General features: G+C 46.1%; 1 protein-coding gene across 1 annotated transcript; it reads right to left on the bottom strand.

The window, feature by feature from the left end:
• Window positions 1-12291: 12291 nt before the first annotated feature.
• CMTR2 (cap methyltransferase 2) lies at window positions 12292-15916 on the bottom strand. The gene is made up of 2 exons (XM_026034406.1): window positions 15884-15916; window positions 12292-15398 (listed from the first exon to the last, which is right to left on the bottom strand). Exon 2 carries the CDS (start codon window positions 15377-15379, stop codon window positions 13085-13087), a length of 2295 nt encoding a protein of 764 aa, XP_025890191.1. The 5' UTR covers window positions 15380-15398; window positions 15884-15916; the 3' UTR covers window positions 12292-13084.
• Window positions 15917-16074: the final 158 nt, after the last annotated feature.

The following is a 16074-nucleotide window of genomic DNA, read 5'->3' as shown; positions in this document are numbered from 1 at the left end:
TGGCTTTCTAGAGGGGTGAAGTATTCTTGAGATCTGCAACACAAGGAGCATTTCAGTGTGCTTAGCGTCAGTGAAACAAGCTGTACCCTCAGGAGGAAATACAGCAGCAAGTTGAAATACTGGACAACTGTGAAAGCCACGGTCAGAAACCATGGTCAGGACAGCAAAGTGGAGGGCTCAGGCTCCCATCAAAAGGGACTGCTTCCAAAGGGTGTCCCATCTTCTCGTTAGTAACTTGCAGAGCAGCCCTATGTGACAAAGAGTCCAAAACCCTCCGCTCTGACACCAGACAAGCCCTCAGCTGAAGCAGAGGGCTGGGGAATTAGCTAAACATAGTTTAGGACATTTGTCTGCCTTACCTAGAGCACTATTACATCCCCTTACACGGACCTCTCCTGCCAGGCGGATTTTAAACCTATCTAAACGCTAGTCGAGAAAGAATTATATTTATGGATCTGTATGAAAGCAAAATTTCTTCTGAGCATCTAAGTGGCTGTGAATGACTGGCTTATCTGTCACCTTCCCTGGTCCTCTCACCTTCATCTTCTCTCCTAGCTTGGTTTTGAGGCCTGGTGACCGCCCCCACCCGGAAGAGGCATCCAGAGACACTTGGACTAAGGGAAAGTTAGTCCCAGCTGCAAGTAGAAACATAATCAGCCTGCATTTCTTTCCTGTACTTGGTCACTAGAACTGTCCATCAGCCCCTGGCCAGGTAAGCCCCCAGCCTAATTAAAGGCAACATGCAAAAGGCTAAAGGAACAAGAGGGATTCATTGGTGGGACTGGGCAAGAGACAAATTAGCAAGGTTTTTGTTAACATCTTTGTGAAGGGAAAATTAAAGTTTATAGGCATCACCACTGGGAGGCTCTTACAGAGGGGAGAGAGTAAATATTGTCAATTGGCAGATATAAAAATTRCCTGGAAAATGTCAAACACTGCCAAGATAACAAAGCTCCTGGCAGCAAAGCCTGTAGCAAAGGACTCCTATGGGCTCATGTCTGAGTGCACAGGCTGACGGGCCATCAGCCCTGCCAAGAGGAAAAAGCTTATTAGCAGCTGCTACAGAGAACACAGGGCCCTCAGAAGACAGGTAGGGGCATCAGGAGGATGAGCATCTTCCTTCAGGACCTGCTGCTCCGCTCACAACCCAGTGCTGCTGTCACGAGTGCTCTGCCAGGCTGAAGGGAGGCCGCGCTGCCGCYGGGCACGCAGGAGGGGCAGCTGCCCCTTCGCTCCATCAGAGGATGCCTTCCAGGAATCCTGCCCCTGAAGAGAAAAAGGGGAGAAAGGGAACGCTAATGCAATTGTTCGGAAGCAAAATGAAGTCAACGGCAGGAGTGAGACAGCTGTCACTGCAGCAAAGATCTTCCCGGCCCTGAGAGAGGCTCCCCTTCGGGCTTCAGCTGCGCAGCATCGCCCTGCAMGGCGAGACAGACCATGAAGCTTCTGCGTCGGGTCAAACGCTGCCGTCTGACCCGCTTCGTTTCCACCTCGGCTACGCCGCCGGCTGCCGCTCAGCTCCACATGCTGACCAGAGGCACGTGGTAAAGCCAGAACAAGAAAGCTGCTGAGAAGCTGCCTTGCAAAGCCAGAATAACACTGAGGCTTCATGGCTAGTTAGGTCCAGGTATCCACCACCCTTCCAGGGAAGCCTTCTCCTCCTGCATGACAGCCATGGGTCAAAAAACTCCAAGTAAAAGGCAGACATCCCCTTATCCTCAGGGTCCTTGCTTGACAATTCAATAGCGGGGTGACAGACACCTGAACTGCRTGTCTCAGAGGTGGCACAGAGTTATCCTTTGAGGAGAAGGGGCAGGGAGAAAGTGTAATATGCATTTCAASCGAGATGAAAAGGACCAAAGATCCACAAAACCAGCCCATGATCCAGACACTCTGCATCTCTGCAGATGATAGAGGTATTTGGAATGGCAYGCTATTAAAATCCACACCACAGGGAGAACTGAAATGACATGAGCAGAGCACAGTGCTGTGAACCCTCTAACCACCAGAGAAGCACAGCCTCTAATTGCCACATCGCTTCACTGAGATGACAGGGGAAGAGAGTCAGGACAGCTGCAAAAAACTGAGACTTCTCAAAGGGCAAGAAAAGGAACAAGAAAATAACCAGGACCATCTTACCATACTGTTTGTGACAAGAGGCGTTCAAACACCCAAACAGTGACAGACAGCTGGGAGACCGACCAGGATTAGATAAAACAGGACTGCATGAAACTAGAAAAAAATATCTAAAAAGCCTTACTTTGCTTTGCTCTAAAGACACCTCAGTGTATCGAGACATTTTGGCACTCAGCTGCAGAGCAAGACTGCTGCTTTCCCAGAAGAGCCTGCACTCAAAGCTGGGGATGCATCTCCATCACCCCAAATCCGAAATCCCAGGAGCTCCTGTTCTCTTCCCAGACCTTCCAGGCTATTCCTAGCAGCTCCGAGAGCTTCTCAAAGGAGCCTAATCCACTCACGCTCAGGCCCCAGACTCTCCTCCACATCCATTATTGAGAGCCTCTTTTCCCATTCCCCCAAACAAGCAGTGCCCCCAGATCCGTGCAGCTTTATCACTTCCCTTGGAGAAAGGAATCGCACTCCAGACCCAGGAGCTGCCCACAAACCTTTCAGGGCACTAGCAGCCCATGATCCTAGTACCACACCAGCACAACAGGTATTGAGGCTAATTAATGCCCACTAGCACAGATTAATACAATAATTCTTAAATAAGCAAAAACCTCCTATTTTTCCCTAGCAAGGAGAGGGGATGGGTTTTCCAAGACTCACTAGAGCAAATCAGCAGCCTACATTTATCTCACTTTCCTTACCCTGCTGCCAGATCACACTGGGAAATGCTTTCTTAAGTCACATAAAACGAAGCCAGAAGAAAATGTATTTTGCTTTAGTGTCTTGCCTTGGCTTACCACATGCTTTTCAGTACAGTAAATTCTGTACATTTGGGGCAATTCAGTCCTGTATTTGACTATATGCATGGTCTATACAAGCTTGTGGAAGTCTATACAAGCTTAGGAACATTGCATCCTTTTCACACAACCTTATTTCACTGCTTAGAAATATTTTCACTTCCCAACCTCAAACTACAGCTCTGAAAAAGAGATATATTCCCCATAGAGTCAAATGAAGACCAAGGCATCCCCTCACCACCTGGCGATGGGATCTGGGAAGTGGGACTTGATTTTTCCCTTAGACTCCATGGCACAGAGGGAGGGGAAATACTTCACAAACGCACATAAACTAAATGCCCATAAACTAAATGCACAGGGCCAGTATGGGTGGAGAGACAAGCAAAACCACTGGGAGCATCAGCTGCCACTTCCACATCTGATGACAGAGGTGAAAGGGATGAACTGCTTTAAAATACCAAGGTGAGTGCTTACTTGCCTGAGGTTTAGGGTGGAAGATGCCTTTATAGCACAACATTAAGCTTCATCATGTCCTGGTGATCCTGCTTGACCCATCGTGGAGCAGATTACTGTTCTGGAAGTCTCAGACACTTCACCTGGGGAACAGTGAACCACCTAACAAATCTTTCACTGCAAGCAGTGCTGCTGTCTCTTGCGATCTATTATATTTTCATCATCTCCTTTGGATTCCTGCTGCTCATCAAGGTCAATTCAGGATGAAGGATGGCAAACATGACAACAGTCCCTAGAGCAGGGCACGAAGCAATCAATAGCAAGACTCTGGAACAGAGATGAGATGGATGTTACTGCACACCAGTTCCTTCAGCACAAATACAGCACAGACAACATAAGCAACCTGGTCCACAGGTCTGGAAAGCCCAGTCCTCTCATTAGCAGCACTACACATAGACCTGCAAACCTCCTTTTCCATGAAGCTTTAAGGACAGAGGGATTCCCCCTTGATCCAGTCCCAACCCATCTAGGAGCCCTATTACCACTCACAGGCATCTCCACAGCAACTAAGCACAAATCACAAGTCCCACACATAAACGTGCAAAGTCTGCAGTAATATGTCTGGATTCCTTTCACCTAGCATAAAGCTACACAGCAAAAAAGACCGTTTCATCTTCAGACAGTTTGCAATAAGCTCTAGCAACACTTGTCCCACTGTTTTTCTTTTGCAGAAGCATTTCTTCCTATCCCCACTGTCCAGTTCATTGAGCTGAAGACGTGCGCGTTTCTCAATCAGCTCCTCTGTTTTCACTCCTTCCAGTGCTGCAGTCCCACAAGGGCCACTGCTGCCCTCCAGGCAAGTTTTCTTTTAATATACTTCAAGATTCTTTATTTGCTGGGGAATTTGGGGCTGTTGGGCTAATGTTCTCCAACTAGCCTTAGTAATTACAGCAAGTTTCTCGCAAAACCAAAGCTCAATGAAAAGCTCTCAATTGTAACACCAACAGCCAGAGATCTCATCAAAAGTCTGCTATTAAAAGTGAGTAAAATAGGAATTGCTGCCCTGCCCTTCAAGGAGAAGCCTCAAAAAACCAGCACAGAAGAGCCATGGAGGATGCCAAACAGCTTAATTCTTGCATCTCTTTAAAATTAAARCTGGTTTTAACTGAAGACCAGGGTTCACAACCACACATGTCACACCAACACAGGCTTTCACATATCCTTATCTCTTCCACCTGCTCTGCCTGCAAGACCCTACAAATTTGGCCTCACTGTACCCAGGCCTGCTTTAGTGGATTAAAAGTTAGCCTACATTGCTTTAGTCACATTTAACTCCATGTTTACATTACTTAATTACAATAATTACATTACTTTACATAATGCTGTATCGCAGAGATCTGCAGAAGTCCCTGGGAAAGGCTGCTGTCACAGACAGCTCCTCTGGAACTGCAGCATTTTAGGGCAACACAGGAACAGGCCTTAAGATCCCTCACGAACCAGGATTTCATGTGTTAAAGATCTCTCAGGAACCAGGATTTCATGTGTTAGCCCTGTTCCAAATCACCTTTTCTTGCACGACAGACACTAGAACAAAACTTAGAGCATTAGGGTTTAGCTATTTTGTTCTTTTCTGCTCCCTATTTCTCCACAGGCAAAAGAAAGCAGATTCCAAAAGGGAAGTTTCTGCAGCAGAGCTTTACTTCCCCAAAAGCAAATATTGACATCCACAAGCAGCAGCTGCCTCTCTTCTGTCTCCTCCACTTCATTTCCGCATACATTGTTGGTGCATCTGCTCTATTAATTAAAGCTGATTTACACAGGACCAAACTGAATCTTAATGCAGCCCTTTGCTGGGCATAAATGATGTTCCCAAATTGCACTTACGTCTTCCAAAATTCCCATGTCTCATTTCCTCACCTTCACTGTTTGAAGTGTTTTGCTGTGCTCCAGTCCATAGGGCATTCCTATAGTTAACAGGGAGAAGAAATCAGTCTAATCCAACCTCTGCAATAAGCTCACAGCTCCTGCCAGTAACGGTACAGGAAGGGAAGGAAGGGGTTTAGGTTCTTTCCATGATCGGATCATTTTTCTGGCTGCTCTTCAAGGGAGCAAGGATTGGTGCACGCTTTGGATTCTCACCTCGGCTGACCTCGCRGTGCTCAGCAAGGCATAAAACAGCTCATGACGAGTAAAGCAGAGGAACATGACAGATTGGAGGGCCAAGAAGCATCGTTTCCCAGGGATGGGCATCCAGGTCAAGCACCCATGTCAGCTCAGAGACAGAAGAACTGCTCAGCTCTCCCCACCAGCCAGGACGTTCCCTGCATCTCATCCCTCTTGCCCCCCTTCCATTGCCTGCAGGATTCTGGCCTCTTCCAGACGTTGCTCAGAGGGGCTCAGGACGACACAGGATGGCAACAGGGGAGCACAGAGGTAACAATCCAGTTTTGCTCCCTCTGGAAACCAGCCGAAGCCGTTGATGAATGGCAGAGGTAGCTCCAATCCTATTTTCCCCRGTTTCTGCTGTATCTGACCACCTTCCTAAGGTCCCACAGGCTGTTTGAACAGCACCTCAGGCTCCCAGGCTCTGCATGACACTCTCAGCTCCAACACCTTAAATCAAACATTAATCTTTGTTCCAGTTCATCTCTGCTGTGAAAACCACAACAGCAGAGACCTTAATAGCTRCCTTCAGCAGAGGGGGGAGACATAATTTTGCTCTAAGAACAGATGGTGTCTAAAGAAAATCACCATGAGCTCCAGAGCTGCAGATTTCTAAAGAACTTGGACAATTTTAGCACCATGGGCCTCTAGGCCAGAGCTGCAGTTACTAAAATTCTAGGTTTCACCACATTTTATTAATTGCTAATTGCTGCTTCCTTACTTTTACTCACACTCCAGGGACTGAGGTTGTCACCGTCTCCTCCAGGAAGCAGCGCAGCTCTCAACGCTTCCAAATCGGCAAGGCTGAATCCAAGCAGAGGCTTGGGAACTTTCATAAAGCTAGTCAAGTAATTAAGACCTATTTATATGAATATGGATTCGTGGGCCTCTACTCTCCTGCTTCATAATGGAAACACAAAGCTTATTTAGGTTTTAGCCAGCTCCAGAGCCATTAACTGCGCATCCCAGGCGTAACTACTTCCCCATAAATCTACATTTCATTAACATCCGGCAATCAATTACTTTGTGATTTATAGTTAAGGCCCTGGAACTGACAGGTATTAAGCACCAAGCCTGTTTGGGGGATTTCCACACAAAGTGCAAGCTCCAGGGGCTGAGTGCCAGCCCCTTCAGCAGTGCCGCAGAGCAGAGGTTTTGATCTAGCCAGGGCTGCAGTTCTCGTTTCTCAGGATCCTTTAGCTGAATCCAAGTTCCTTCCAGTTCCTGCTAACACCCATTSAGTGTCAGTTCGGGGTGGTAAGAGGTAGATGGCTGTTTAGGGGTTAGGGCAGTTTGGAAGTTTGCTGTCACCCAAAACACTCCGCATTACTGACCTCTTCACAGAAACATAAAATGCTTCCGGTTGGAAGGGACCTCCAGAGGTCACCTAGTCCAACCCCCCTGCACACRCAGGGWCACCCAGAGCAYGTGGCACAGGCTGCATCCAAGCGGGTTTGGGAGATCTCYGGAGAAGGAGACTCCACAGCCTCTCTGGGCAGCCTGTGCCAGGGCTCTGGCASCCTCACTGTTAGGAAATTTTTCCTCAAGTTCCTGTGGAACTTTTGGTGCCTCAGTTTGAAGCCATTTCCTCTAGTCCTATCACTGTCCATCACTGAAAAGAGGCCGCCCCCTCCTCCTCACTGCCTCCCCTGAGGTATCTATAGACACTGCTCAGAGTTCCCCCCCTTCTCTTCTCCAGGCTGAACAGGCCCAGCTCTCTCAGCCTCTCCTCACAGGGCAGATGTAAAGCCCCATGCAGGGCTTTAAGGCCCACCTGGTTTGCTGCCATTGAGAAGGCTGGGAGCCCCTTCAACTGCCCCCACCGCTCAGATGTGCCAGGCATGCTCCAGAATGYCTCTGCTCACTGTCACCTGTCACCRAGCAGCACCAAGCCAGCCCAGACATCTCCAGCAGCCACCTTGGAGCTCGCTCTAATTGTGACCCCAAGACAGAGCTCATTACATTTCAACTCAAGAGCTATGAAGTGCTCTGCTCTGTCATCAAGCCAGGACAGTCAACTGATTACAAAGGCTGTGTTTAATCTTAACTCTCTGGAGGCTTAAAATTAAGGCACTTCACCACCTGAGTCCCTTCAGTCTTCAGTTTAACAGAGGTTTCACTGCCAACTTGCCACTGGGTAGTTGTTTTCAGGCACAGGTTCATGACAGCCAAGGATCAAGGGGTACCTCAGCATGAGCTTTCATTTATACAAGGCAGCATCCACCCATTTACAGCTCTACAGAGACTGACCTGGCTACAGCAACAAATAAGATTTGAGTATCGATTCCCTTCTCTCTGCTATTGAGCAATTCAGATAAATCTGTTCGTTATTGAGCAATTCAGATAAACCTGTTCGTTAACAAGTGACAATTTTCTTCAATTAATAATGCACTCTCAACACAGTTGAGTTGCAACAGAGTGAAGTTTTGCAAAATAACTCCACACAGTTGAAAAATTTGCTGCGGTCGGTGATTTGGCTTAGCTTTCCACACCATTGAGACTCTTGCATAACCTGGCAGGTATGGAGGCATCCCAGGACCTATCAAAATTTAAGTAGGTTTTATCATCAACAATGCAGTACATCAAGCAACTTCAAAGATGGAAGTAGTGACCYAGCAGGCAAATTTTAGCAGTTTGCAGCAGAAAAAGGTAGTTTTCCCCTTAGCTTCCAGCCTGCTGGTTKGTGGGTTTTCTGACACTGTGTTTATATGGCAATGTTGGGACTGCAAGGATTTGAGCACTGCTTAGTGGCTGGAAGACMATTCTCAGCATCTACATTTACCTACACACAGTAAACCTGGCTTTTGCAACTCAGTCTCCCATTTCACAGCTTTCATTTCCAATCCCCTCACAACCCCCCTAAGTACATTKGGAGGTTAAATGTCAATACTTACTGCCTGGAGCTTCATTAAAGTCAAGTGMGAAGGAACAACTCTGCATTGCAGCATACATTTAACCCCATTTCTGGCTTAACAATTTTCTTTGAGTAGTATCCCTAAGTAAATTACAGTATATATTGCCGTATGTATTTTTTCTATCACATCATAGCTCAAGGACACRGGATGATCTTCCCCAGCTCCCAAATACAGGGTTCTTCACTTCCAGAGCACAAAGGCGACAGAAACTTCAGCATTAATGATTTCAATAAGAACTAGCTCCCAAGAAGTCCCAGGATAGATCTGAGAGCCAAACCACAGAAAACCAGTTGGGAGCTCTTGTTAGTACAGCAAAACTGACCCTGAGAAATGAGACAAACAGCTTTTTATAACACAGCTCGGCAAAGGCAAGAGAASCAGAAACTTATGGAAAAGGATTAGTAAATTCTGCTCACAGAAGTTTAAGAGGCTTCTCCTACCAGCTGGGCTGTCCTAGCCAGGAGAAACTGCAGATCCTTAAGGCAAAGTCCTTGCTTTTGAAGAGTGTTACAGCAACCCTGCAAGGGGATGGTTAAGTCTYGATGATCAAGAGGCCAAGGGAATTCAAAAGGCCTCCTGCACCTTGCTTGGACCACGGCTCATTCTGAGCAGGGGAACTGCAAAGGTAAAAACATTTAAAAATTAGTTGGATTAGAAATTGGAAAAGGAGAGAAAGTTGTTAGATAGCTAAAAGCTTTAAAGTTGCCTTCCCCGGTGCCTCTGACACCATCCCAAACTTTCCCCTGTTGCGTTGCATTCATTCAGTCCAAACCAGACACTTTAAATCTAAAATAAAATACTTTATTTTCCCCATATAAATCTCTTTTTCTCCTTTAAAAAGGTCTTTTAACACTTATTTGCGGATCAAATGAAAAGACAATGGCCTCATAAAGCAACATCACTTAATGTACTTAGGCAAATACAGGCATCCTTCAAACCAAAAACATACATTGATTACTTATTATAGACATTCATGACTGAATCCTGGGGTTTCCACAAGCATCAACTTGGATGTATCCGGTGTACAGGAAGGCTGACGCATCTGCATGTGCTCAGAGGTTTGTGCCCTTTTTAAAGCTGGTTTAGCAAGGGAAGGGTGGCAAAATTCGTCACCAAGTTAAATCACCAARTGGGGAAGAGCTTCCTCCATCTAACTGCTCCTTAAGGGCTCTGCTTGTTGTAAGCAGAAATGTCTGCAGCCACCTGGGAATTTACAGCAAATTTCCCTTAAGACGTGGAATCAGTTTTGGAATTATGAGGAGTCACACCCAAGGGCTGAATTATTGCCTAAACAGTACTCCGTGAACAGACACGGGTTGGAAGCATTTCTGGTATAAACAGGTAATACCATGTGCTCTTAACATCTACTGAATTAAACGCACMAAGAATCGAGGCTAAGACAGGAATGTGGCACTTCCAGAAGTCACTGCCAGGATGCCATGGAGAAGCCATCACCAGGTTCTGGTGGAAAAAAATAGGATTTCCCTGTCTTCACTCCCTGCCATGCTAGAAGAGCCCCACAAAGAGGACTTTCAAAAGCACAAGCAGAAACTTGGAAGGCTCTTGTTCCGAGTGAGCAATGGTGGCAATTAGTCCCGAGAAACAAAATAATCTGGTTCCACCAAAACCAACAAGGTGAACTGCAGAGGGCTGCCCCATCCTCCCCTTCAAGAATTAACATGCTGCAAGTCATCTGTAATATCAATACGAAGGTGGCAAACAGAATTTAGGAAGGGTAACAGCACACATCCCAATTTACCCAACAAAGTGGCCAGAAATCATATTTCTTCCCTTTTCCCAACTGTCCAGTATTGAGCCCTTTCCTTAAAAGCCGAATCGTTTTTCTAATAGACAAAAATTCTGCTAACTATACACATATTTACAGCCTGTAATTTGATAGCAACAGCTTAAATTAAGACAAATAGACACAAATTAATACCATTTTACAGACTACTGGATTTCCTACGACAAATCTCATTAGGCTTTGCAGAAATTAAACTGGAAAAGCAGTGGCAAGCACACTTGCGAGCTGCGCACACCCAAATGCACCTAAGTAAAACATAAAATCAGCAAAAGCAAGCAGWATCTTTCTAAACTTTCAGGTACTCAACTAAAAATCAGCACTTTCATTTAGTGGAGAAGCCTATTTATTTAACCCTCATGTAAGGACTTACTCCAAAATTATTATGATAAAAGAGGCAAAAAAAAAAATCTTCTGAAAAACTAAGCTTGCTATCAAGCCTAGATAGCAATTCCTCATTGGAAACACGGAACTGTGGTCACTGGACAAATTAAACTTACACCAAGTTARCTTTCCTTCTTGATCACATTAAACCCAATCTGTTATTTTCCCTATCCATTACCCTGCTTGAAACTTAATGATCCTAAATATGCAAGTCAAGACTATCTTCAAACAGGTTTAAAAAAAAAAAAGCAAGCTAAAACCAGTCAGGATTGAGCCACGTAATCGGGTCTCACCCCAAATCAAATAAGAACTGCCCAGCATCAAAACCAGCTGCCACCACTACTGTCCCCAAAAAAATCACATTTTTCCCTTGCATTCTAACTTATTCCCAGAACGTCACAAGAGAAATGTGGGGTTTTTTGTTCTTGTGGTTTACCTTGAAGAAATATTTGGTCTGAAGACAGCTATGACAATCCAGCAGTGTTTTTCACAACTAAAAGGACTARCATCACTCCTAACTTTGGAACTGCTGCCATTGCAAACTAAACTGGAAGAAAAAACAGATTATCCAAACTAAAAATCTCATTCAAACCACAACCTTGCTTTCTAACAGGAGCAGTTGCTCTCTAAGTTGCACTGTCATCTCCCAACATGGGGCAAGGAACCAAAAAAAGGACTTCAAAGGAAAGGGGACCTCAGGATCCCCCACCACACTGATGGTCCTTCACTTGCCGAGATGGGGCTTCTCACAGAGGGGTATGCACCTTGTTCAGTTTTATTTCCTATACAGAGAGGCTCTTTCCTCCCCTCTGGATGAGGCTGACACATTTGGAAACACGCAGTTTTGGAGATGTTTAAAATACCTTTTCCTAAAAACTCAGGAGAATGGAAAACCTGCCCAATGATATCCAGAAGGACACTCAAGTTTGCTGTTAGCAGACAGTACCTTCAYCTTGCTTCTTGTCTCAGGAAAATAAGCCTTGGACAAGTGGTCCTTACTGCCCTACCATCCACTCTTCCTCTAAAATATTTCCAGAGATCRTGTTTTCTTTGCCCGTTCCTCAAACCCATGCATGGCCCTGCTTGTGCTCTTGAGTTGAGAGGCTCCAAGGTGYCACGCAGGAGAAGTTGCCAGTACCCAACATCAGCACCTTCCCGGCCAGGGCAAAACATGACTCAGCTCTCAGCTAACCAAGAAAGTTCATTTAATAAATTAAAGCAGACAACCACCGGCCGCAGGAGCTTTCGTTGAGTAGACTGCACCACTTCTATTGAGGTGTGACTGCAAAAAAMCCCCATTTTTTAGAAAATATTAGGAATTAGATTTGGGCCATAAGCTTACTCACCAACCAAATAAATAAAAAACGAACCACTAAATGCATTAAGTCCTGCCCCAATCAGCCTGACAAGAAAGCCTATTAAATGTGCAGCACCTCCAGGGGAGGAAAAAAAACAACAGGTTTTCAACAGTGCTTTTTGGTCCTTACCAGTAATCAATTATCCTTCAAGCTCCTACATTATATAATTAGAAGTGCTTCCATAAGGTGACTGGTAATTAATCAGGAGACTATAATTTTCCTTCTTACTGCACTTTCAACCTTTTTTTTCCCAGAGATCTTGCATAAAACAGTAAAGTCATTTTTCCTTTAAAAGACATTTCTCCCTCCGAGTAGTTTTACCCATTTAAGCTACCAACTTAAAAACTTAAGCGTTAACACAGCCAAGTTGGGCCTCAAAATTTGACTATTGATACGAAAACCTTAAGTTTGATCCTCTTAAAGGAACCGCATGAATCCCTAACCTTCTCATTTTTATCTCTAAGCAGAGACAAGTTAAACTTTAACCATAATTTTTTTAAAGAAAGCATCACACATTTTTCCAGCTTAATGCTTCTCCAGTCCTCCCACAAAGCATGTTTGGTGGACCAATCTGGACATTATATTTTTAATCTCAAAAACATTTGTACATCCTTATCAACAGCCACTAGATTCACTTCCATTCGGGTGTCAAGACCACTTAAGACCCCCATCAACCACTTAAAAACAAAGTTATGACGAACTCAGTGATTTTTGAGGAGCAGCAGCCATAAAAGACCCTGTCAAAAAAAAGACAGCATAGACAAAATTAAAACCAAAGAGCATCTTTCCCCAGACTCTTTGGCTGCTGCTTAAAGCAGACATTTTCACCTAATATTTGTTAGGTAACTCACAAGACACTTCTCCCTTTGTGTCCTGCAGCAGACTCAAACACTGCCAAGCATTTGGGCCCAAACGCTCTATTTTGGCTTCCACAAACCCTGGCAGCTCTAAAGAGCACCTCAAAGTATGACGGCCAAGCCAAGGTTTAACAGGGACATTCCTGCCCCGTCACAGCATTCCTAACAACTTCCACCTGCCTGGGAAACCAGCTCTAAGCACATGAATATGCTCCATTCCAGAGCTGCTTTAAAGTGAAATGCTCCTAGACATTTGCTGCTGCTCGGCCTGCACGATCAAGTGGAGCTGTCTCTTTGCAATGCCCGTGTTCAAATCCCATAAGAACTCCAAGAGTTTGCCCTGGAGCAGAGCCTCCATGGGCACAAACTGCAAAACCTGCTGGGGAGAATCCGAGTCCAGCAAAGAGCACATGAGTTTGTTCAGGTGGTGCAGATACTCCACGACAGCATTTGGGAGGCCCTGGTAGCCGAGGCACAGCAGAAGGGCACAGGTCTGGAGTGGCTCGTGGGAGGTGGGACAAGCAAACGCCAGGCATCTGAACGAGCAGTGCAGGATGAAGACGAGGCCCGCCGTGAAGCGTGTAAAGCAGGAGAGAACAGGCAGGACCAACGCATCTCCTGCCTTAAGCTGCTTCAAGGAATCCAGAACACACTCCAAAAGCTGCTGCTGGTATTTTGGTTCTCCATCATAAACCAGCGAGAAGCTAAACGCCAGCAGCAGGGGGGATTCCAGGAGCTTCATCTCCATGTTGGGCTGGCTTTTGGTCCTGCAAAGGGATGGAAAGCCCACCACAAGGCACGTGGACTGCTCACTGTCGCTTGTGCTAAGGACCTCCTGGTGACAGGCAGTAAGGCTGGACAGTTCAGCCAGGATCWGCTCCCCAGAAAGCACCTTGCAAGAGGGACATGGCTGCAGCGTTTGCCTGCTGCTYAGTCTGGCCCCTGCCCATTCTTCCATCGCTTCATTAAGATTTTTTAAGACTTGACCATCACAAAATGGCGAAGATTTTACCACTGGCAGTCTCTTTCCTTCCAAAATGTACCACAGGCTACATTCAAGGTTCAAGGATAGTCCTKCCAAAACACACATTTTACCAGCATTATTAAAGCTGTGCTCTTCGGCCCAGTGATTAAAATAGCCCTTTGCCATTTTATCATTCCACATCAGGGTTTCCAGCATCTTCCTCTCATTGTACGTACTAAAATATTTGCTCCTCTGCCCAAACCACTTTGCATTCATTGTGCAACCAGCCTGGCATTTCTTCACCAGCCAGTTACTTCTGGCAATAGGTTTCATGCAATATCTTTGCATGAAGAGCTCCACCGCACAATCTCTTAAGCTGTTCAGTTTTGTCTGCTCTGCTTCTTCCATACACTTGAAGAGCCGGATGTTCTCAGAGATGGTCTCTACTTGGCACTTGTGGAAGAATACACAGCATTCCTCATGCATCTTAAGGAAAGATGCTGGTATCATATGCTGGGGGAAAAGTGCTTTGTTGACCATTTCTGCACCAAAGTTCTGCATCATCTTGGAGAGCAGTAGGTGAATGCTCTCTCTGCCCAAATAGCGCAGACAAACTACATAGACCTCTGAGTTTCCAGCTTTGCTAGTGGCCGGCTTAAAGACATGGACCTGCTCAAAGCAACAGTTTAGGAGGAAGAGTAGATTGGCAGAGCAGTGCTCAAACAATGTGAACATCTTCAGAACAAAGGATCCTCCCGTGCTCAGGATCATTAAAGCAGTGACTGCTTCACAGTAGAGCAGAGGTGAAACGAGAGCTTCCTGTTCACCTGGATTTCCCTGGCAATCAAAACTGCCATCAGCAGTTACCAAGTGAACTGTGGTCATATTTTTTATGAAGTGCTGAAGCCCCGTTAAATACTTCAATGTCATCAAGTCACCAGTGTTATCTGGGCCAAAGTACCACCACGGCAAGGTATTCGCAATGAGACGGTCATCCATAATCATGACGAGGCCATCGTTTGCTTCATGATACGGGTTGAGAGTGTTAGCTGCCCAATTCCAATCGCAAGGGATGCGATGGGATTTCAGGTAGTGATTGAGGCTGGCTATAAACGCACCAGGTGCTTCACAGAGATGGACAGAGTTCAGCTCTCCATCCTGAAGAGCTTCTTCAGGGAGAAGAGGGAAGCTGCATAGTATCTCATGAAACTTGCACCAAGCCTGGGTACACAGCTCAGCATTCACCGACTTCTTCACATGAGGAATTATTTTTCCTGCTCTGTTGGTCAGTGAGGTGTGCTGATGCCACTCCACCAGGTTCTTGTCACTCAGCTGATTCTTGACATCATTCATGGAGTCCTTCAGAGCAAGGAGCGAGCCGAACACCTCATGATCACAGGTAAAAGCAATACTAGGATCTGGCAGCTTCCACTCATTACTCACAGGCTTTGTGTAAGAAAACTTCTTGGCAAAAAGCTTCTCAATCTCAGCAACAACATCAGGGGTGAATTTTTCCAGTTTCAGAGTGTGGTCAACATAAGGTTTCTTGCATTTGTTCATTATTGGATTGACTCACAACCTGTAGGACAGTAGGGGAGGAAAAAATGTTAGGCTTCTAAACAGAGTTATACAAGCAGGCAAAATTAAATGCAGATATATAATGACAAGAGGCTTAAAAAAGAAAAAAAAAATTATTTTGTGCCAAATTCATGATAACACGGAGCTTTGGCTAAGCCACTTCAAATCCTTATGCCTGGCTCTCCTTGAGAGAAAAACAGTAGTTAAACTGAAGTGGRGAAAAAGAGGTGGTTTTGTGGGTATTTATGGTCAATTCTAACTCCTAATTGTCAGCAAATACAACAGACAGGGAGGCTGTGTGCTCCAAAGCGCTAAGGACCCGCCAGCATGGGCTTTGTGTGGAACCTGAGCACAGGAACCACCTTAGGCCCAGCCTTTTAACCACCTCCAAAACACACCCGAGAAGCAGCACGCGGCATTCAGACAGCTCCAAAGCAGCTTATCGCAAAGAGAAGGGAAATAAAACCCGAACCAGGCAGGGCCAACCTGAAGGACTTGACTCTCCCCCGGGACCGCGGGCCACGCGGCCGCTCCGGCTCCCCGCTCTCGCCACCCGCGGCCGGGCCCGCCGCGTAGTTTCGTTTTCCCGGAGGAGGCGGCGGCCCCGAAGCGGCCCCGGCAGCAGGCGCCGCCTCGCTCCGCCCGCCGCCGCCTCGCGTCCCGCCCGCGCCGCTACG

This window comes from Nothoprocta perdicaria, unplaced genomic scaffold (genome assembly GCF_003342845.1).
Source record: "Nothoprocta perdicaria isolate Ctin4 unplaced genomic scaffold, notPer1 scaffold_143, whole genome shotgun sequence".
NCBI lineage: Eukaryota > Metazoa > Chordata > Aves > Tinamiformes > Tinamidae > Nothoprocta > Nothoprocta perdicaria.
The sequence above is the reverse complement of the archived record's forward strand: the minus strand, read 5'-3'. Positions and strand labels throughout refer to the sequence as shown.